The following is a 24,175-nucleotide window of genomic DNA, read 5'->3' on the forward strand; positions in this document are numbered from 1 at the left end:
TTTGGCGCCGTTGCCGGGGGCTTGAATTTTAAGTACTTGCTAGTTTTTGCTTTAATTGTTCATTTAGTCTAGTCTAACGTTACTTGATTGTTGCTCAGATCTCAGGAACTTTGATTGAATGCGTAGGGTCAGAAGCCAGGACCGACTTCAAGGCTTTGATCCTGAACCTGAGAGAACATTTCACAGGAGGTTGAGGGAAGCAAGGGACGCGAATAATATTCAGGCACTTGTTCAATTTCCTGTGGACATGGCAGAGGAGCAACCTATGTCTGTTCAGGAGGTGGCGATGCCCAGCATTGCTAATGTCACCTCCAGTATAATGAAACCCAGGATCACTGGGCACTTTGAGCTGAAACATAGCATGATCCAGTTACTTCATGCAAACAAGCAATTTATGGGTCTTCCACACGAGGATCCACAACAGCATATTCTGAACTTTTTGGAGATTAGTGATACTTATATCACTAACTGGGTCACTCCAGATTACGTGAGGCTCACACTTTTTCCATTCTCTCTGTTGGGAGAGGCTAAGCGATGGCTAAAGGAAGAACCAGCTAACTCCATCACATTATGGAATGATTTGGCAAGAAAATTTCTGGCAAGGTTCTTTCCTTCAGGCAAAACTGCAAAGATCAGAAGTGAGATAGTGACTTTCAAACAGAAAGTGGGAGAATCTTTATACTCATCTTGGGAAAGGTTCAAGGGGCTACTCAGAGACTGTCCTCATCATAATCAGACAAATGAAGTATTAGCTCACACTTTCATAGAAGGGCTACATTCAGAAACAATGATCGTGGTAGATGCTGCAGCTGGGGGTCAAGTTTTGGAGAAAAGCTTTGACGAGATATATGCATTATTGAACAAATTCTCCAAGAACAATCCGGATTGGCAAGGAGAGATGGGCAGACACACAGTGCAAAAGTCTGCAGGGGTTCTTGAGTTAGATGTCATCTCAGCATTATCCGCGCAGATTTCTACACTGACCAATTAAGTCAACCAGATGAACTTGAGTATCAACAAGCAACAAGTACAACAGGTTCAAGCTTTTTGTGAAATATATGGAGAGGGGCACACGAGTGACATATGCCCCGCAAACCCAGAGTCTGTCTGCTTTGTGGGTAATCCAAATAGGAGCCAACCAAACCAATATGGTAACACCTACAATCCCAACTGGAGGAACCACCCAAACTTCTATTGGGGTAGAAACCAGGGCACTCAGAATCAATACAGGTCTCAAGCACCTCAACAACAGTATAGACCACCTCAGGTTGAACAAGTGAGTCCTACAAGTCACCTTGAAGACATGTTCAAAAAAATGATGGTTGAACAACAAGCCCTCGCCACAACAGTGAGAAATTTGGAGCATCAAGTGGGACAGCTTGCCAGTGCTCAAACACTAGACCAGCTAGAGCCCTTCCAAGTGACACTGAAGCAAATCCTAGGGCGACCCTTAATGTCGTGTCGTTGAGGAATGGGAGACAACTAGACGAAGTTCTTCCTAAAAAAGGGAAACATGTGACTTTTAATGAGAGGCCAACCACTATAGAATCAACATCAGAGAAAGCTAAGGAGCCAGAGAAGCCAGCTGGAGAGGTGGTGGCTGAGCAACCCCCACAATTGGTTGCAAGGCCACCACCTCCCTTCCCTCAAAGATTGCAGAAATTAAGAGATAATACTGCATATAAAAAGTTTCTTGATATCTTGAAGTAGGTGCAAATTAATATTCCATTGGTTGACATCTTACAAGAAGTATCCAAATATGCAAAGTACATCAAGGACATTGTGGCAAATAAAAGGAGGCTAACCGAGTTTGAAACGGTGGCACTCACTGAGGAGTGCAGTTCCAGAATTCAAGGCAAGTTACCTCAGAAATTGAAGGATCCAGGTAGTTTCACTATCCAAATCTCGATTGGCAAACATGTTGTTGGGCGAGCTTTATGTGATCTTGGAGCAAGCATCAACTTAATGTCGCTATCTGTGTTCAGACAGTTGGGGCTGGGTGAGCCACGCCCAACAACAGTTATCTTACAGTTAGTTGATCGCTCCCTTGCTCATCCTAAGGGAGTGATTGAAGATGTGCTAGTTCAAGTGGGTTCTTTCATATTCCCTACTGATTTTATTATTCTGGACTACGACCCTGATCAGGAAGTCCTATTTATTTTGGGGTGTCCATTCCTAGACACGGGTCGAGCTATTATTGATGTTTGCAAAGGAAAGATGACAATGAGAGTGGGTGATCGAGTGGAGGTCTTCAATGTTTACAGAGCACTCAAGTTACCAGCCCACTATGAAGAGTTATCTATGATCTCTGTGGTGGAGAGTGAAGCCACATCGTTAGTGCCCTATATGAGCCCCGTAGATCCTGTTGAACGAGTATTGATTGGGGATGTAGAAAATAGTGAAGATGAAATGATAGGAGAAATTGAGCAAATACTGGATATGTCCTGCAGTTATGTATATGGGTTTAGAAAATTTGAAGAGTTAGATAGGCCTGTTACTCTGACCTTTCCCAGGCCATCTATTGAAGAAGCTCTGAAGCTAGAACTCAAGCCACTTCCAGCGCATATGCGCTATGTCTATTTGGGGAGCTCTGAGACATTTCCCGTGATTATTTCGTCCAGCTTGACTAGAACTCAAGAAGAAAAATTGCTCAGAGTAATCTGTGAGCATAAAAAGGCCATTGGGTGGACCATAGTTGACATCAAGTGTATTAGTCCATCGTTTTGCATGCATAAAATCTTTTTAGAGGATGGACACCACCCCAGTGTGGAGAAGCAAAGAAGATTAAATCCTATTATGAAAGAAGTGGTGAAAAAGGAAGTAATCAAGTTGCTCGATGCAGGGATCATTTTTCCTATTTCTGACAGCAACTGGGTAAACCCAGTTCAATATGTGCCCAAAAAGGGAAGAATGACTGTAGTTGAGAACGAGAAAAATGAGCTAATCCCTACTCGCACTGTTACGGGATGGAGAGTCTGCATTGATTATAGAAGGCTCAACAAGGCAACTCGCAAGGACCACTTCCCACTTCCATTCATCGACCAAATGCTAGAAAGGTTAGCCGGGCATAAATATTACTGCCTCCTTGATGGTTATTCAGGATACAATCAGATTGTCATATGCATAGAGGATCAGGAGAAGACTACTTTCACTTGTCCTTATGGAACTTTTGCCTTTAAGTGAATGTCGTTTGGACTTTGTAATGCACCAGCCACTTTCCAGAGGTGCATGATGGCTATTTTCACCGACATGGTGGAAAAATTCGTGGAAGTGTTTATGGATTATTTTTCAGTTTTTGGGTCTTCTTATGATGACTGCTTGAGGAATTTGAGCAAGGTGCTAGCCCATTGTGAGGAAACAAATTTGGTACTGAATTGGGAAAAGTGCCATTTTATGGTACAAGAAGGCATCGTGTTGGGTCACAGAGTATCTAGGAGTGGCATTGAAGTTGATAAGGCGAAGGTGGAGGCGGTTGAAAAGTTACCTACACCTATTTCAGTGAAGGGTGTCCGGAGTTTCTTGGGACACGCGAGTTTCTATCGGCGCTTTATTAAAGATTTTTCGAAAATTGCTACTCCTTTGTGCAGGCTGCTTGAAAAAGATGTAACTTTTAACTTTGATGATGCTTGCCTCAAGGCATTTGTAGAACTTAAAAATAAGTTGGTGACTGCTCCCATTATTGTGGCACCTGATTGGTCCTTACAATTTGAACTCATGTGTGAGAGTGACCTTTCTATTGGGGTAGTGCTCGGCCAGAGGAAGGACAAGGTGTTTTATTCCATCTACTATGCGAGTAAGACTCTTGATGATGCACAGCTGAATTACACCACCACTGAGAAGGAGTTGTTAGCTGTAGTATGGGCATTGAGAAATTTCGGGCGTACTTGGTGGGAACGAAAGTCATAGTCCATACCGATCATGCAGCAATCAGGTATTTGTTTACGAAAAAAGAATCTAAGGCTAGATTGATGCGATGGGTTTTATTGCTACAGGAATTTGATGTAGAAATACGAGATCGAAAGGGGACAGAGAACCAAGTAGCTGACCATTTGTCGAGGTTGGAAAATCACAAACACGTGGAGGAGGGTGGCCAAATTAAAGAAGTATTCCCTGATGAGCAACTTTTTGCTATAAACCAAGACCCTCCCCCATGGTACGCAGACTATGTGAACTATCTTGTGAGTGGGGTACTTCCTCCCGAAATCCAATCTGAAGCTAGAAAGAGGTTTTTACATGATGTGAACTTCTACTACTGTGATGAGCCCTATTTGTATAAGCAATGTGTTGATCAGTTGATGAGGAGATGCATTCCTGAAAAAGAGGTGGAGTTAGTGTTGTATGATTGTCACGCATCACCTTATGGGGGCCATCATATAGGAGATAGAACAGCTGCAAGGGTGCTACAATCCGGTCTCTTTTGGACGACTTTATTCAAGGATGCTCATGCATTTGTTAAGAAATGTGACCAATGTCAGAAAACAGGAACAATCACAAGGAAGCATGAGATGCCTTTAAATAACATTCTAGAAGTTGAGCTTTTTGATGTGTGGGGGATAGATTTTATGGGGCCATTTCCACCATCCAGAGGAAACAAATACATTTTTCTAGCAGTTGACTACGTTTCAAAATGGGTGGAGGCAATTGCTTTGCCAACGAATGATGCCATGGTGGTAACTGTTTTTGTGAAAAAGAACATATTCTCGAGATTTGGGACTCCATGTGCCTTAATTAGTGATGAAGGGACTCATTTTTGCAATAGATTGTTGAATAACCTTCTAGCTAAATATGGAGTTCGCCATAGAGTTGCTACAACATATTATCCTCAAACAAGTGGGCAAGCTGAGGTGTCAAACAGAGAAATCAAGCAAATATTGGAGAAGACAGTGAGTGTGAATAGGAAGGATTGGGCTACAAAGTTGGATGATGCTCTATGGGCATATAGGACTGCATATAAAATGCCAATTGGAGCGTCCCCTTACAAGCTGGTTTATGGAAAGGCATGTCACTTGTCAGTTGAGCTTGAACACAAGGCATACTGGGCCATTAAGAAGCTGAACATGGACCTTGGAGCCGCAGGTGAGAAAAGACTGATGCAGTTGAATGAATAGACGAGTTCAGGCTGCACTCTATGAAAATGCTAAGCTATATAAAGAAAAAACAAAAAGATGGCATGACAAGCATATCCAGCCATGTCACTTTGAGTCAGGCCAACATGTATTATTATTCAATTCTAGACTACGGCTATTCCCTGGGAAGCTAAAGTCAAGATGGTCAGGTCCGTTTGAGGTGGTGAGAGTCACTCCTTATGGTGCAATCGAGCTGCGAGCTTTAAATGGTGAGAGAAAATTCTTGGTGAATGGTCATAGAGTCAAGCATTATTGGGGATGAATGATTAACCGTGAAAAGACCAAGGTTGTACTCGCTAATGAGTAAGTGAGACTCTGCGTCGTGCCGCAACGTTAAATCAGGCGCTTGTTGGGAGGCAACCCTATTTTTATTGCATTCCTAGTTAACTTCTTAATTTTGTTTTTCTAGAATAGGTAGAGTATTGCATTTTCTTTATAGGTATAGAAATTTTAGATGCAATGGTGTAGGACGTGTAAATTGGGTATATATAAGGCTCGGGGGATCGGGATGTTTCTTAAAAAAAATCAGCGTGAACAACGCCCAGCGCTGCCTGGGGCGCCAAAAATAGTAGGTCCGAAAACCCCAGCGCCAGGCAGGGGGCCAGGCGCCTAGCTAGGGGTCCAGGTAAGTTTTTTTTTATTTTTTTTTATTTTTTATTTCGTTATTTATTGTATTTTACCCCATACCCATTTAACCCAACCCACATACCCATTTACACTAATACTCCTACCCATATACCTTCCCAAACCCACCCAAACACAAACAACCCAAAATTTTACAACCTGAAGAAGCACAACTCCACGCCAACCGCTACTCTCTGTCGACCCCCTTCTTCCTCTTCACAAAATTTTGTCTCCAATTTTTTTTTCTTTTTCTTTCTCACCATCTTGCACTCCTTTTTTAGGTATTTATTCTTCTTATCTTCTCTTTCTTGTGTACTCTAACTAGTAGATTAACATAATCCCAATACCAAGAGCCCTACTTCCCCATTGTTTTCCTCATATAGTTCTGATGAAATTTTTATGGTGAGTGATGTGTTTTGGTCGAAAATTATGTGTTTGATATGTATACGGAGTAGTAAACTAGAATTCCCTCTACTTCGTTGAAAATTGGGAGGGCCACCATGTTCCACCATTGTTGAAATATAAGAACACACTTTATGCCCACATTGTGTTTGTTTAAATGCTTGAAAGAGGACTTTTGGTGCACCGGTGAAGTCTGTGTAACCGGAAGCAATTGTGTATGCATTTGGGCTAAGTGTGGGGTGTGTAGGGTCACTTTTACATGCTCGGGGATATGGTGTTGATGAAGAACATGTTCTTACACCATTGCTTTTATATGTTGTATGTTGTAGAATCTTTTAAGTTAGCCTAATTTAGTATAGTCTAGTATTTGTGATAGGTGCATACTATATGCCTTTTGCTTAAATTATTGAGAATTCATGTTGCCATGATCAATCTTCATTGTGTATCATGGGGAAGTCTTGAGTGCCCATAGCTTTGAGGTGCAACACTTGCATTTGTGCCTTCGGTTTTTAAGTGAGGGGTCATTTCCTGACTTGCACGACAACATGAGGCATATTTCTTGAACCATTATCACATTCATGTTTACTTGTGTAGCAGGACACTATGGCTCGTGATAGCACTAGCAAAGGCAAAGGCATTGGGAAGTCCTCCACCACCTCTCCGGCGACCAAAAAGCGCAAGCAGGGATAAACCTCTTCACGGCAATCCAAAGGGCAACAGGTCGCCAAGGGACTGAAGCAAGTACCATTGAGGCCGAGGCCTCATTTGGACTTGGTTGATGCTACTGCTATAGCTTGGCATAGAGACTTCGTGCCGTCTGGTCGGTACATTTCTGAGATGGGATTAATACTATAGTCTTAGAGAAGAAATTCCCGGAGATACTTGATAGGTTGCGAGCTCTAAAGATGGACAAGTTTTTGGAATGCCCGGGGCCTGTGAACCTGAGCATGGTACGAGAGCTATATTCTAACTGGGATTATCACAGAATCACTTCATGTGTACGAGGAAAGGATGTGCCACTGGGCAGGGAGTATTTGTGTGACTATTTGGGAATTGAGAATGCCGACCCAAGGAGACTCCAACGATTGATCCGAAAGCCAAAGTATGAGCAAATACGTCACACTCTTTGTGGCGTAGAGTCCAATGATAAGTGGATACGGAAGCAAGGCAATATTCACCTCTCTATGGTCCGCTCAGACTTCAACAACACTGCCAAAGTGTGGCAGAACTTTGTGCAGGCGAGATTAATGCCGGCGGAGCACAGCAGTGACTGCACTCGTGCTAGGGTATGTATCATCTTCTCCTTGATTACAAGCCGACCAATAAATGTAGCTGACATCATGCTCAATGAGATGGCCCGCACAAGGTTTGGGCGACAGATTCAGCGGTTCTTCTTTGGCAATTTACTTACTCAGTATATGATGTTTTGCGGAGTACCAGAGTACCCCGGACATGATGAGGTGGTGGAGGCATCGTCAGGGCTTATGGACATCACATCGGTGGTGGAGGCATCATCCAAACTCACCCCCGCTGCACGGATGGAGCGAGAAGAGAATTTCAACAGGTACATTTATAATACTTTGAACTTGCTCATGAGCAGGGCTGGCATTACAGACGAGGAGCGTATGCATTTGCGTGATGACTTGTCCAGCACATCCAAGGAGATGTTGGTGATTGCACCGGGCAGCCCCGTTCACCCATATGAGGACATCAACTCTGCAAAAAGTTCGGATACTGAGGATGAGGATGGCAATGGTGCTACGGAACCCATGAATTTGGCGCCTTTCGGACCGGATGACGATGACCCTAGCACTGCTGGGGAAGTGGTCTTTGATTGACAGGAAGTTTTTCTTCTCACCCTACTCTGTTTTTCATTTTTACTTGCATCGGGGGCTATGCATAATTTAAGTGTGGGGTGGGAGGAATACTACTTGTGATGTAGTTGTATATTTTGTATTAACTTGTTTTGTTTTGTTTCTTTCCGTAGTTCTAGTGTAGTCAGTCTAGTTTAGTATTAGTTGCTTTAATTGAAAAAGAAAAAAAGGGGGCATAAAAACACTTTTGAAAAAGCTGAGACTTTTCTCGACGATGGATTTTGTGGACAATTTTCTTGAGGGCTAAAAGTCCGATTTAAAAACAACAAAAAGATTTTTGTTTTTTTATTTTATTTTAATTTTTAGTATTCCTTGATTTTTCTTTGGGCACCGGTTTTTTTCCAAGGATGTAGCTCGAACCGGGCACTCTAATTTTTTTTTAGGAGTAGTTTAGGAAGGAACTGAGTCGTTCTGAGATACTCATTGACATGATTGATGCTGGCACGTTAGGCTATGATATACATTCTATTTTACCGTGTATTTGGTTTGAATTGTAAAGCCGAAGTAAAGTAAATAGCCTATTTTGTGACGCCTTTTCCCGATTGTCTGACTTGTATGCCGCATAGTGCAATGTTGCTTAAATTTCTCATTTATTTGTGCTTGCTTGACTTGAGAGTTGAACAGAACCGTCTTGATTGAGTCATGTGCAACGCGTGTGTGAGGATTCATGATTTTCTGTGCTATCCTGTGTAGTCTAGAACTTGCCTCGTGTGTTAATTGAAGCAAAATTGTGAGTTGTTCTAATCTAGGAGATGACGTAGGCATTTTTCTTGCTTGATCATAGATGTGTTTGTCACATAAAAATAAAAATTTTCGTTGCTAACCCCTTTGAGCCTATAGACCTTTCTTTTGGCACCCACATTACAAGTCATTCCCTATTTTGTTCTTAATTTTATATTGATTGAACCTTTACCTCCTAAGGCACTTAGTCGCTAAAAGAAGTAAGGTTAGAGATTGGGGAGTAGCTTTTAAGTGGAACCATGGAATGGCAAGTTGGTGCACTAAAGTTGAAATCAAAAGTCACTGGCCAATGAACTTTAATGTATGGAGTGTGTGAAGAAAAGAAAAAAAAAGAGAAGGGAAAAGAAAAATTGAAAGAAAAGAAAAAAATGATAGTGAAAGTATATAGAAAATACCTCCAATTCTTATTGATTTGTGCTAGTGACAAAAATAGAGAAGTGCTTAAGTGAAAAGAGGGCTATGTTGTATATGGCAAGTGATTTGATTGAGAAGAATATGTGCTTGAAGTGTAAATGTAGTGTATTAAAGTGCTTAGGAGGGTGAGTCACTATTTCTAAATATATCCTACCCGTCCCTTAGCCTACATTACAACCTAAAAGTCCCAATTGATCCTAGATTTGGCTATCTTAAATTAGTGGAGATATACACTACGGGCAAGCTTATGGAACGACCACGGGATGCATATGAATTCTTTGTGAGAGTGAGCGAATTTTGTTCAATTGTGTGATGTCCTTAAATTATATTCAAAAGCATATTTGAATGTGTGGACCAATTTATATTCACTCTCGGTTTGTTGGTAAGGGCACATGATCTCATGAATGATTGGTAATGTTGTAAACTTTCTTGTTGGATAAGTGCATAAATTGATGGTACTTAGTGGTTGCAAGTCGGCTTGTGAGGCTGGGTGGTGAAAATTAGGTTATTGGAAATTATTGAATTGAAAGATTATACTTGGGTTTGCTTAAACGGAAAGAATGTGAATTTGTGTGTGTGCATGTTTGTGTGCCGGTATTGATCATAGTCAAGGGTATAGTATGTAGTTAAAAGTTAAGGTGCTCCTTTATGATTGAACGTTGTACGTAGTTGGGGGTTTATTAGATAGTCCGATTGCTCGAGGACGAGCAAGAGTCTAAGTGTGGGGTGTTGATGTTTAGCTTAAAGTATATATATTTTTATGTAAATTGCCTCATATCTTACTCTTGTTTCATGAAATTGTGATGTTAAATGCGATGAATTATATTGATTTGAAGTGTTTTACTTGTAGGAATAATTCAGGAGCAATTTGGGAGAAACGTGCAAGAATTGAAGCTAAAACAAAAAAAATCGGAAAACAGTATGCTCACATTTGGGGCATCGTGGAGGGCGCCTGGCGCCGGGCTGAGCGCTGGTGACGTGAAATGTGCCTTATTTTGTCCGGGACAAGTTTATTTTGGTCCTAGACCTACCTAACTGATATAAAAGCAAAACTAAACCTATTTTTGGGAGGAGAGATGGACTTTGGAGCAAAGATACGCGCAAGAAACATTGAGGAGCAAGAACATCTCAGAATTCTTATCTTTTCTAGTATTTTCAATTAATCAAAACTTATGCAATTGTTTGATTACATCATGAGTGGTAAAACACCCATTGTTCTGGGGTTGTGATTTAGCCATGAATATTGTTGTTTGATATTAGCTTAACCTTGATTATAATTCACTCATATATGGTTGTTTCTTCAATTCTGTGTTGAATTGCTTAATTGTCTGGCCAGCAGTTAGGTTCTATTTACTATCTATGCTATGCTTGGGAAAGCCATGTTTAGATTAGAGAAGAATTGAAGAGAGCATGATCTTAACCCTTAGGGGGATCGGATTTGTGGTTAGGATAGGAATATACCTAGTCACCATGTTTAATTAAATATTGTGATCTTAATGCATTCTTAATAGATTGATTTCATAGGAATATAGGCGTTAATCTATTGAGAATAGATGATTAGTACTTCGGGAGAAGGCTATGAGAGCATTTATCGATTAATTAGAAACCATGAGTGAATTATATGAAAGGGAGAGATAATTAGAACACAATACGATTGGTGAATCGATCACAATTCTGAAATATTTGTCTCTACTGAATACACAACAATCAACTTGTTACTTGATAATTTAGTTATTATTTAGAATCGTAGTATCATATAATCATATTATTGAACTTTGTTTTTAGCTAGATTGAATAACAATTTTAGTGAATTAGTGAGTAGTTTACACAAGTCTCTGTGGGTTCGACACTCAACTTATCATTATATTACTTGTACGACCACGTATACTTGCGTGTGCGTTGGGAGCAACAGTAGGTATTTTCAGAGCTATATTTTTTAAATTTTGACTTCATTTTTATAGAGAACTAAAGTAAAAAAATCAGATTTTTCTCCAAGAAAACATATTTTGTTTCTGAAAACAATTCTGTAGCAAATTGCCTTGACAAGCTGTAATGGCAGGAGTTGTCTCTCTTTGGTTCTCTGTTTCTCATTCTTGACAGTCATGGAGATTTTTCATCTGGGTTAAGTTTTCTAAAGAACCCAAGGACCGGGCGAGAGACTCTCGAGGTCCCAATTAAAATAAAGATACACAAGTAGTATATGAAATGTGAAGCTAACAGTCACAGACCCATCGCATAGATCTGTTGCAAGGGGGAAGATGGAGTGTTAACGAAAAAAGGAACGAATAAGAAAGAGAAAGTGCGAGGAGCATTTTCTTTGACCGAAGAAACACATCGAAGGAGAAAATGTTAGAAAAAATTGGGTTCACAAATTACAGATGTGACTAAATAAGGGCCTCACACAAGTATTACTTGGCATATTAGACTCAAAATAAAATTTCTCTAGAGAATTTTATTTTGTACGAGACTCAACTATTACGTGGCAGACAATACTTGTATAGGACTGCTTTACATCTTTGCCAAGTGGATTTTGGGTCCCACTTCCAGCAAAAATTGGCCACCTCCATCCCCTATTACTCTCCTTCTCTTCCAAATTTCTGCAACTCCCGTAACTCAATATATTTCCAGTCACCAGAATTCCATGTTTCTAATTCATTTTCTATTCAGTTAAATTAAACCCATAAAATATTTTTAAAAAGAACAAGTATATTTTCTCCCATTATCGCTATCTTTCTTGTTCATAGTCCTCAAACCTCTTTTCTGTTCTTTTTCTCCATGAAAATGGTGAAAATCCATTAAAAAATACCTTTAAAAAAATTTAAATAAGATTGGTAGGTATTTGCAGAGCTATATTTTTTAAATTTTGACTTCATTTTTATAGAGAACTAGAGTAAAAAATCAGATTTTTCTCCAAGCAAACATCTTCTTTTTCTGTAAACAATTCTATAAAATTGCCTTGACAAGCTGTAATTGCAGGAGTTGTCTCTCTTTGGTACTCTGTTTCTCATTCTTGACAGTCATGGAGATTTTTTATTTGGGTTAAGTTTTCTAAAGAACTCAAGGACCGGGCGAGAGCCTCGAGGTCCCAATTAAAATAAAGATACACAAGTAATGTATGAAATGTGGAGCTAACAGTCACAGACTCATCACATAGATCTGTTGCAAGGGATAAGATGTATAGATCTGTTGCAAGGGGGGAGATGGAGTGTTAACGAAAAAGGAAAGAATAAGAAAGAGAAAGTGTGAGGAGCATTTGCTTTGACCGAAGAAACACATCGAAGGAGAAAATGTTAGAAAAAATTGGGTTCACAAATTACAGATGTGACTAAATAAGGGCCTTACACAAGTATTACTTGGCATATTATACTCAAAATAAAATTTCTCTGCACAGAGAGAGCAAACCATTGAGCCCTTGTGATGATGTGAGCATACTTTTAAAATCTACTTATTTTAAATAATATGTTTTTGTCAAAAGTACTCTTGAAGTACTTTTGTATAGTAACAATTGCGTTTGACTAATTAATTTGAAAATTATTTTTGCCACTATTAAACAGCAACTTATCTTTACCTAAGGATCCAAAAGTGTTCCGTGAAAAAATACTTATTTTTTCCTAAAAGTTTGGTCAAACACATAGACTCTCTAAAATAAACATAAAAAAAAAAAAAAAAATTTGCTGTTTTTGATTGTATATATCACAGAATTCTGTAGCAACAATCAGTTAACCTTTCCCAGATGGTTGTGTATGAAATACAATTTTCGAATGTTATGAATGGTGGTTCCCGTTTTCTTACGGTTAGAAAATTATTTTCTACGTACCAAGGTCCTCCCTGCAATGCTTTAAAAAAATTCAAGTTTTTGAAATTCAATGAGGTATAAATTATAGCTCAAATCATGAATAAGTGACAAACTTACAGAAGGTCGCCACAAGAAAACGATTCTCTCTTTTATATAGTTGTATCCTACTCTCTTTTCTAGTACAATCTCTATGCTAATAGCATTCTTCCATTAGTTATAGCTTCTTCGTTTGTCCACTGAAGCGAGACAGGAAGGATGAAAATATATAAGTTATTTTTCATGTTGTACTTCATCTCTAGAGTGCTTTAATTATAAAATCTTGGCAGAAGTTGTCTTCTATTAAGGAAACTAACCTTATTAAATGTTCTTAATTCATTCAATTCTTATCCATAGATTGTCTCCTAATTAGTTGTAAAAGTCTTTCATTTGGATTGTTTGAGCCTTTCAGAAAATTGAATGCGACTTGGTGTTAAGTGTATAATATATTGCGAATTCATGTAACCATAGAGAAATGTTGTTTAGAAGAATTTCTTAGTCTTGAAAGAAAAGGAAAGCTTCTTGCGATAAAAAAAATTCCTCGTCTTTCTGAAGTTACAACAACGAATGCTGGCTGGCCTTTCGCCAGTTTTAGGTGCAAGTCACTACACTTTTTCCTCTTATATTACACTTCAATTTTTCCCTTACCCACTGCAGCTTTCATCATTTGAACAGAGTCAGTCACAATTCTCAACAAGTATATACTATTCCCACATCCCCCACAAAGCTAGCTAACCATCAATTTCCATCATCTAAAAAAGTCAGAAACTTTCCCTCTGTTTAGGCTCGAATTCGCCTCAATGCAAGGTAAGCAATTAATCGATATCCCACGAACATTATCAGGAGGATGCCAAGGCTCGCGGATGGATGAATTTGACCATTGATATCTTGTTCAATGAATTTGCAGCTAGCTCTATCACTTCCTTGATGTGAGCAGCCAAGCATGTCTGAGATTTCCTTGCCTTCTCCATACTGGACATTAATAAGTAGTCGATAACAGTAAAATGTGGTCGAGATGTACTTAATCCAAGCTAAACAAGCTGGCACTTTATGCACGTAGAACCCTCCTGTTAGAACGAATGCTAGCATCGTGACAGTGACCACAGTTGAAGCTTGTTTAGCATCCATGATCAAGGCGCCAAGGGCTAAGCCGAGGCCTTGTGAAACAATCACATAGCTCAGCAGGACGAGCAGTGTCAAAAGGAATGGCAAGAGTTGGGGCTTTAGCCCTGTCATCCAATACGTTATGGCGAGGAACAATGTAGGCAAGATAAGGTCCATGGGAAGATCTCCAACGATTCGTGCCATGAAATAGGAGGAGAGTGTGTACATACCCGAAGCCCTTTCCTTGACGAATATGGCACGTTCTTGAGGGAATGCGAAAACAGCGTTGAACGATGGGAAAACACCCCAAAAAATGGAAATGAAGAAGAGGAGGCCAAGCCTGTCCTGGATATCCGTGTAGTCAGAATGCCACCACATAGAACCAGCTAAGAGAGAAGCTGCTATTACTTGAAAAACTCTCAAATAATTGAAGGTTTCATGCCTTCTTTCTTTTACCCCTCTTTGAAGGAGAATGCTGAATTGATTGAACCAATTGGAGAAGCTACTTGTGCAAGTCCTTTTGTAACTTGAACAAGTATAGGTTATTTCTTTAGGAACTATGCTTGTTGTATCCAAACAAGCTGCTTTTACCTTGGGAGCTAACAAGTTGTTATAAGAGGATACCAAGGTTTGTTTTATATTAGGCCTTTCTTTCTCACTTACTCCATCAAACTGGCAAACCCCTGCATTTTTCCAAGTTAAGCTTTAGTGAGAATTACATTGCAAGAAAAAATGCAATAGCTGTACATTTCAAAAGGGTTCAACTTCTATAGACAGTTCAAAGAATGTTATCACTTAAAAGATAATTACAAGTATCAGTCCATAAAAGTAAGACTAAAAACCTGAAAAATGGGACAGGTTGTCTGTTATGTAAAACAGGTTAAAAAACAATGATACAATTATAGTCCGTGTATATAAGTTATATAATGTTTTTAAAAAAAGCATAGCTTTTACGTTTTAAATTTGCTTTTCCACTATACTTGATCAGTATTAGGAAGCCAAGTTAGTTTACAATGGCTAGGTGCTAGACAATTCCAATGCTCTCAAAACATTAAGAGTTCGTTTGGCAGAGTGCATTAGAGAAAATAATGCATGTATTAGTAATATCTTGTTTGGTACACTTTTTCAACATATACATTAGTTATAAATCCTATTTGATATTATCCTATGTATAGCTAATGCATAGCAAACCATAGTATTAGCAATACTAAGGCTTAGCATGGTTAAAGACAAAATTATCCTTAAAAGAATATGGAGGACATTTTTGTAACCAACTAATTTTCTTAAAAATTATGCAATGCATTTTAATTTTTAATACACTACACCAAACAATGGATAAAAATAATCTCATGCATAATTATACTTGTATTACTAACCCATATATTACTAATCTCTGCATTAGTTATACACTAGCAAACGACCCCAAAGAGGAAATCTCCATGCTTTAGCTACAATCAATGTTTAAGCTAGAACTTATGCCAGTGGAATGAGGCCCCCCAGAGAATGTTATTTTAAAGTAAAATCAGAGGTGAAACCTAAAACCTTGGTTCTACTTGAGCTAACTACAAGAACTTGTTTTGGAATTGGAACTTGTCTTCACAGAAAATAAGCTAAAAAACATAGATATTCAAAGGACATGAAATAAAGAAATGCTAGTTGCAAGATTTTTAATTTTTTTTGGTTTCCCACCGGATGTCCGGTAACCGCATTGGAGCCGAACTATATCCGGATTCGCGCAGCGTAGGACTCCATTCGGGGGGAAGCGCTCCCTACCAAGGATTTTTCCATACCCATGGCTCGAACTCGAGACCTCTTATTAATAAAAGAGCAGTCTAATCCACTGCATCACATGCTTTGGTGGTGCTAGTTGCAAGATGGTCATAAGCTTAAAAGAAAAGGTGTAAGGTACAACTACAAATTATTGTGGGCACCACTAGTAAAGACATCATACTATTCAAGAATTTGATACTAAATTTGTCAAATCAAGTTTTATTTCCATCCTTTTGTCAAATATAGTCAATCTTTCAATAAGGTAAATTACCATTCACCTCTCCAATACTTTTCCCAAAGTATAAGCTAAAGGAGCTTGCTAAAATCTCAGTTTCTTTAATGTTAACAATTGGAAAAAGCTAGATATGTATCTTTAAAGCTAGGACTACAAAAAAGCATTAAAGTAATCTTAGCACTCAAAATAAATAAAAAAACACATAATTTGTATCACATAAAACAAAGAATAAATTTAAGTTAAAAAAGAGAATATTAATTAATTAGCTGTACTATCAAGTAATAATTAGTATAGAGGAGGTAATTAAAGATGTCCAATGTTGGTGGCAAAGGGTGGAAGTCCACTAAAAGAACATAATGCTCTATTGCTGATGGAAGTTTTGGGCCACCATCATCTCCACTTATCTTCTTCTTTTACCAAATAACTATTCACAAAACAAAAAAAGCTCAATTTGGTGGGATGAATCTGAAAGCTTGTTCATTTGCAAAGGACCCTAACACGTGGCGCTATTTAATAAACGTCTTAATATTCAAAAGAGTGCCATGTAGAAAAGTAGCAGAGGAAAAAGAATTGTTCTTTGTTGAATAAAGGAAAGGAGGTGAAGAAAAGAAGAAGAAAAAATTCTTTATAGCTCAAAGATGCCTATCAATAATTGAATAAAAATGAGGGTTCAAGCGTGACAAGTGTATTTCATCATTGTAGCTCAAACTATATTGAAACACATTATAGATAAAAAAGTTGATATTTCTCTTTGCCATGTCTCGTGAAATAATTGGTACATGACATTATTGTCTCTAATACTATTCATGATTTCCTTTTAAGGTAACTGTGGACTTGCCAAAACCACCATCACTCTCTACCAAGAATCTATGTTTCTCAAATCCTTAAAAATAAAGTGTGTCAGATCCTCCAACAGTTATAGGATCTAACACAAATGCGACTGTATTTTCGAAGAATTCGAACAACATAGCCAATAAAATAAATGATTTGATTTGAGGTTATGATCTACAAGTGGACTAACTCTAGACTATTTCAATTGGTTCACTTAAATCATATTGGACTTCTGTTACTATTGCATAATATCGATATATAGAAAGAAGTCATCAACTAAGGTGAAAACTTTGACCACGAACCACTATACTTGCAAAGGTGGCCATGTGTAATTAGAACCATTGAGCACTCAATTTAGAAATGAACATTAACAAACTCTAGATAAAGCGAAATGATTAAGGTTGATAAAAAGAAGAATCAATTGACATTAATCGCTTGACACTTTGGACCAAGAATAACATCAATTTATTATTTTATATGTAGTTGACGGAGATATCATACATTTAAGAATTTAATGGTCCTAAAATTAGAGTAGAGTTGAAACTATCTCAGCCAATAACTATAAATATACTTGTAGATCTTGATGCTAGGTTTAGTTTATCCTCAAATATTTTGATCCAGATAAATATAAACTACACATCCAAGACTTTCAAGAACCCTACTACTCCTATAATGCAAGGCATGTGGGTTGTACAAACTAGCAAAGCATGTGCTATTCTATTACTATGCCAACTAAATAGAATTTAAAACTTTCCCATTTCTCAAAGTATAATATCTATGTCTATAGGTTAAAAGTTGGAAAGGGTGCTTGTGGAGTCATTAACAAAAACTATATGATTAATTTAAGGAAAGATCCATGTGGAGCCATAAATAATTAATTACTTCAAAATTTAGAGGCAGAGTTTTGAGGTAATATTTTTTTTTAAAGTGCTCGTGTGTACCAACTAGTGTAGTTGGTCTCATATTATGAATGGATTGCTAATCTACGCAAGCAGTGTTGTCACACTTCTCTTTAATCCATATTATCTAACATGTTCTCCAATGACAAATCAAAGTGAAGGAATAAAGCTCACTATATGTTTTGTTTAATAACCCTAAAGTTGCATATGCGTGATGGCCTCAAGCTAATATTAAAAAACAAAAAGAAATTAAAGAAAGCAGGTCAAAATGGTGTCCAACAACAATTTTGTATGCCAATATTACTTAAAACTATAGTCCTTTATCCAGCTGAAATGTCCCCCACACTAAAAACTATTCTTGAGAAAATGATAGAAACCAAGAATCATGGAAACACCCTGCATTGTCAAACCCTCAAAATCCATAAACCAGATTTTCATGTACTTTGGACATAGATTTTCTTTAGAAAAATGGAGTGTTAATATTCTTAGTGGAGTATGACCCCAGGTTGATGGAACCCCTGACCCCAAAACCAGAAACAAAATTATTAGATATTGAGACAATTAATCAAGACTCATTTGACACCCTTTAGAAGAATGGGTATTTACTAAGTTGTACTATCCAAGTAGAGAAGGACCACGACATGCTACAAATCCTGCATCTTAATTAAGAACTATATACAACACTAGGACTATTCTATATACATTATAACGATTTCAAGAACAACAACTACTACCCAGTAAAATCTTATAAAGTGGGGTCTGGGGAGGGTAATGTGTACGCAGACCTTACCCTGATCCCGATAGGGCAAAGGAGTTGTTTCCGATAGACCCTCAGCTCAGAAAGATTGGAATACATAATAATGATTATATCTCCAATATACAAATCAGTAGGAGTTTTCTAATAGCATTAGTCTTCTAGTTGGTATCTCACACACACACAATATATATATATAAAGTAATGTTGTCTCTCTCTTTGTCTTCTATCTTTTGCTAGAAGAATAAAAGATGCAATGGTGCTTTCTATAATTATGAGCATTTCAGGTCAAACCCAAGCATATTCATACAAGAAATCTTTTACCCCATAATATTTAGACAGAGAATAGGACATACTTCGATTCAGAGGGGAAAGATATTAGATTTTCAATACTCCATGATGATAAAGTGATGGCATATTAATGTCAATCTCAGAATTTAAGAATTTACTCATCATGAATATGAGAAAGGGCAGCCACAACAAAGAGCAGAAATCCAAGATAATAGAGTTAAAAGATTCAAGATGAACCATAACATGTCACTATCACAATCTTTCAAATACAAAGAGTCAACTCTAAAATAACAAAACTCTTTCTTTTCTTCAATATAAGTTAAAGTCCCAATTTTAAATAGGAAATACTTCAATGTAGCATCCCCATCAGAGTAAAGTCAGTTAAAGTATATGTTCTTCAGCAATTAATCATAATCCAGAATAGCATTATTCCTCTAGAAATTAGAACAAATATAGTTGTAGTATTAAAGAGGGAAATGTAGGATCCACTTTTTCCCCATATTTCTGCGCATTATAAATAAGAATCAAGATTTACAAGTATATAAATTAATTAAAGGGCCCCATCTTTCTATGAATGGATCCCCACATTGGAAATTAGCAATTAGCATCAGGTACTTTGGGAAATGATTTACATATTGAAATGAACCCCAGCATTTCCAACACAAAGCTGACCATGTGTGTTTGATTATTAATAATAGATCTAATCTAACGATGACACCTTCTTTTCTTCTTTTTATTCCAACTATAGAACTTTAAAAAATAAAAGTTTATTCTCCCGGTTGAGATACATTATTCTATTCTTTGAATTAAATCCTGTAAAATAATTTAGGATACAATATTTATGCATGAACGAACAAGACCACTCGTGCAAGTAACATATACCCCCAATATTTCAAAAAGATATAACTTTTTTTATGCAATTAGGAAGAGATTAATTGGTCGACATTGCTTTACAAACGGCCAATGACATTAATTAGAGTAAATTATAGTATAGGATTTGCTGAGAAGAAAAGTAAGGATTTGAAAAGAAAAAAAAGTAATGGACTGTAGAATAAGCTTGAGTTGGCTAAGGGAGGACAAAAAACAAAAAAAGGAATAGCCGACCATTTGAAGAGAAGGGGCACGTGGAATGTTGATATTTTCCCTAGCTAGTATATAAGTTTCACCAATTTAAACTTTCTCAAGATCAAATTTTAGTACGTTAGCCATGATGAATGTTACTCCCTCCGGTTCAAAATAAATGATTTTTTGGATGTTTTTATACAGATTAAAAAATCCACCTTTTAGCATTAATTAGCAATAGAATTGACCATATTAACCTTTACTATCTCACATAAATACTCCTAACACATATTCCAACACTATTTACTCCAAGGACAATATAGGAAAAAAATAATTAATTCATTCTTGAAATTTGAAAAAATCACTTATTTTGGACCACAAAAAAAAGGTCAAAAAATCACTTATTTTGGACCGGAGGGAGTACCCACTAAAACAAAAAGTTACGATCTTTCCACGTTATATGATTATATATAAAAAAGGTAAAATAATATTTCTTCCCGTCCATTTTTATTGATTTTTTTGCTTTTTTTGTGGTCCACAGTAGTTGATTTGTTCAGATATTAAGAAGCAATTAACTTCTTTTTCCAGAGCCTAAGAATATTTATTGTATTTCTAATAAATAAATTAAGGTTAATATGATCAATTTTATTGTTATAAATGCTAAAAGGTAAATTCCTTATTATGCGTGAAAATAACAATAAAAACTAATTAAATTGGATGGAGGGAGTAACAAAGATTAGGCATCACATATCTCACTTAAATACAATCATACTTGGAAATGGAATACTTCACTAAAAAGAAGAACTAGCAAAAAATCTAGAGTCAAAAGGAGAAACTGACCCACATCTACTTTCGGACTTTGGTTAGTTTAGCGTACGAGATTCTTTTTGTCACGTAAATTTATGGACCCCAATTTTATATTTTTTGATCCATAAAAATTTAGGTCCACAAAAATGTGATACACAAAAATTGTCGTCAGACACAAAATAAAATTTTCCCACCGATATACATATCAATAATAAATTGGAACATTGAATGTTTTACTTGTTTTTCCCCCTTCATTGATGTACCACAGTAGTTCGTACCAGGTACAGCTGGTGCGCCTCACTTTTTACAAAGTAGTGTACTGCTCTATCATCAATTTAAGGGACACTATTTTATTATTAATACATCATTACATCTCCAAAAAAATATTTTTATATTTAAAAATAATTAATTTTATATTTCTCATTTACTCTTAATACAAAACTTTTATACCTGATATGTTTAAAACTATAAGTTTCAAAAAAATTATTATAATCATACAAGTACTATGACATATTTACAGTCATAAATTTCGAAGATTTACTTTCTTTCTTAAGTTTCACAAGACAACTAGCTAGCCATGACCCTTGGAAGTTGAAGTTTTCTAGTTGTCACACAATCTTATTCGCATTATATACGGACTTGTCAACTAGACCCAAGTTGTCCACATCCTAACAAAAGATATTGAACACAAAATTCTGTTAATTAAGTTCACTCAAAAGTGAAGCTTGCATTTCAAGTAATCTTTACCGTTAATTAATCACCTTAGTTTACCTAATCAAAGCCACTTTATAGTCCACTAGCATATATATATATATATATATATATATATATATATATATATATATATATATATATATATGTCACTGGATATTGTCTTTCAGATAATATATCATCGTTTTATTCTTCCCCGCTTAAATAAAAAGCTAAGTATTAATTAACGTTAGATCAAATTATGACAAAGCTACATGGTACAGCATCAAAACTCGAACTCAAAACACACATATATGTGACAGAAAAAAGTACTTAACATGTTTAGTCAAAAAAAGAAAAATAAAGATATTTTATATGCATGTACCATATTGTAGGGTAGATATAGACAAAAAAATACGTACCATTAGCGAGATCAAGGAGGAAATCCGCTGGATTCATGGGAAAAGATGGAGAAAATCCAACCGCCTCGAAATAATTCATTGCTTCATTTCCTTTTCCAAAATACAAACACCTCCCTTCCGACAAAACCAGAACCGAGCTAAACATTTGAAAAACCCGGCTCGACGGCTGGTGAACCGACGTAATTATGGTCTTCCCCTTCTGCGCCAAGGACCCTAGCGTCGAAACCAACCGGTAAGCCGCTGTAGCGTCTAAACCGGACGTCGGTTCATCCAGTATGAGTAAACTCGGGTTTATTAGCATTTCATGGGCTATACTTACTCGTTTTCTTTCACCACCCGAGACCCCACGTATGAAGCTGTTCCCAATTATAGTGTCCTCACATTTATTGAGTCCTAACTCGGTGATCACGGAGTCGGTCACAGCGATTTTGTCCTTCCGGTTCAGCGTGTTAGGGAGCCGAAGCAGCGCGCAAAAAATTAGAGTTTCTCGAACCGTCAAGTGCGGGTAAAGGACGTCGTCTTGAGTGACGAATCCGGTTCGTTTTAAGACCGGTTTGCTGAGTTTCCGGTTATTCGCGAGGATTGTTCCGGTGTTGCCGTGTCCTTGGAGTCTTCCTGCAAGTCCATTTAGGAGCGTTGATTTTCCGCTCCCTGATGGTCCAAGAACGGCTAGGATTTCACCCGGTGAAACCATTCCTGTAATCCCATTCAAGATTGTACGTTCGTCATGAATCGTGGCTGTTGGATTCTCGATATCGGTCGAAGATGATGTGGGCCCATTTGAAAACATCTTTCTTAAGTTGTTGCTTCCCCCACTTGATTTGCTCTCCAGTTTTATCCTATAACTCACGTCCATGAACTGCAAATTGCCCAACAAAAAAATAACATAATTAATGTTTTATTCATTACACAAGTCAAGTTTCCTTGAAGTCAAATGAGTCGTTATATGTCTACTTCAGTCTCCTACTATTTGACTCTGCCACTAGATTTTATGTCCTTTTGAAATTCTATGGAGCTACACAAAATAATTCAAAGATTTTTGAAGAAAATGATAGTGATCAAGGGGGATTAAACTGCTGTTAACTTAAAAAACCTTAAGACCTTTTTTCTTTGAGCTAATTACTATGTGGTTTTCCAAAGAATATAGAGAAAATTAACAAAGATTATATTATTGTGGCTATATATGTAACTAAAGTGTGAGTTTACCTTAAGGGTGATAGGATAAGAAGAGGAAGACATGAGAAAAGGGAAGTCATGAGAATGCGAAAACTGAGAGTCTTTGTTTGTTTTATTTTCTCCTGTTAGTGTTGTTGTAGTCTTCATTGTTGTTGTTGTTTCTTTGCTTGAAACAGGCATTTGTTTTAGGTATATATCTTGAAACTGCACTTTGTTTCTTCTTCTTCTTTGAAGAGGAAAATGAGGAAAAGGCAAAAAAGATTGAGAGAAAGTAATAAGTTGATGAGTATATATGGAGAGAAGAAAAAAAGGGAAGGAAAGAAGAGTTTTAGAATGGTTGGAGAGGAACTAAGAGCAGAAGCGGAGAAGCCCTATTTATTTTGGTTTTGAGCACTGAATGGTCGCCACATCATACTAGGTAGCCCATAGGGGGTGTGCTACGTGGCACTTGACTCATATAACCAGCTGTACTACTTTTTTTCTCTGCCTTTGGGGGTGTTTAAACTTTAAAGTGGAAGAAGGGGACTGCTGTATGTATAAGTGGGAGTAAAAAGACTTTCTTTCAATAGGGTTCCATGAAAGTCATACCCAAAATATTATTCAGCGCCGTTTCAGGCTTCCAAAATCTATTTTTTACTGAGTACAAAGTATAAAAAAAGAAAAGATTTTTGATCTTGTAGCATAAAATAATATACATATATTTTATTGTATTCACATTTTGGCCTTTTCATTTATTTATTATATTTATAATACTGATATTATTTTTTTGGTTTCTGTCGTGGTTAGTGATCTATTGTGTCTAAGCCGAGGGTCTCCCAGAAACAGTCTCTTTATCCCTTCAGGGTAGGGATAAGGTCTGCGTATATCATATCTTCCCCAGACCCCACTAATGAAATTCTACTGGGTTGTTATTGTTGATATGTAAATTATTGTATAAAGGTAAATTATTTTCAAATAAAAAAAATCATTCTTTTTAACACGAACTAAAAAAAAATAGATTCACTTAAAATTCGCGTACTGTATATCCTTCTCATCTCAAGTAAGAGAGAGATAAAGTTCGTAATGAGTGATCTAAGGAAACACTAAGACCAGAAGGTGTTTGGTTGAGTGGGGAGTGGGGG

At 37.2% G+C, this 24,175-nt stretch overlaps 1 protein-coding gene and 1 non-coding gene across 2 annotated transcripts; both read right to left on the reverse strand.

The window, feature by feature from the left end:
* Window positions 1–628: 628 nt before the first annotated feature.
* LOC138890937 (small nucleolar RNA R71) lies at window positions 629–733 on the reverse strand. The gene has a single exon (XR_011407300.1). It is a non-coding gene; the product is annotated as a small nucleolar RNA R71 (small nucleolar RNA).
* A 12,707-nt stretch (window positions 734–13,440) lies between these two features.
* LOC104220240 (ABC transporter G family member 25) lies at window positions 13,441–23,388 on the reverse strand. Its single transcript, XM_009771069.2, has 3 exons — window positions 23,085–23,388; window positions 21,879–22,737; window positions 13,441–14,800 (listed from the first exon to the last, which is right to left on the reverse strand). The coding sequence occupies exons 1-3, from the start codon at window positions 23,232–23,234 to the stop codon at window positions 13,794–13,796; spliced, it is 2,016 nt and encodes a 671-aa protein (XP_009769371.1). The 5' UTR covers window positions 23,235–23,388; the 3' UTR covers window positions 13,441–13,793.
* Between the last annotated feature and the right edge of the window lie 787 nt (window positions 23,389–24,175).

Source organism: Nicotiana sylvestris, chromosome 4 (genome assembly GCF_000393655.2).
Source record: "Nicotiana sylvestris chromosome 4, ASM39365v2, whole genome shotgun sequence".
Classification (NCBI taxonomy): domain Eukaryota; kingdom Viridiplantae; phylum Streptophyta; class Magnoliopsida; order Solanales; family Solanaceae; genus Nicotiana; species Nicotiana sylvestris.

Excerpts from the sequence above, each read along its gene's own strand:
- LOC104220240 (XM_009771069.2), bottom strand. The coding sequence starts at position 23,234 with ATGCCTGTTTCAAGCAAAGAAACAACAACAACAATGAAGACTACAACA. Across the intron at positions 22,738-23,084 it reads CTTATCCTATCACCCTTAAG|TTCATGGACGTGAGTTATAG; the intron begins GTAAACTCACAC and ends GGCAATTTGCAG. Across the intron at positions 14,801-21,878 it reads CCTCCTTGATCTCGCTAATG|GGGTTTGCCAGTTTGATGGA; the intron begins GTACGTATTTTT and ends GGAAAAATGCAG.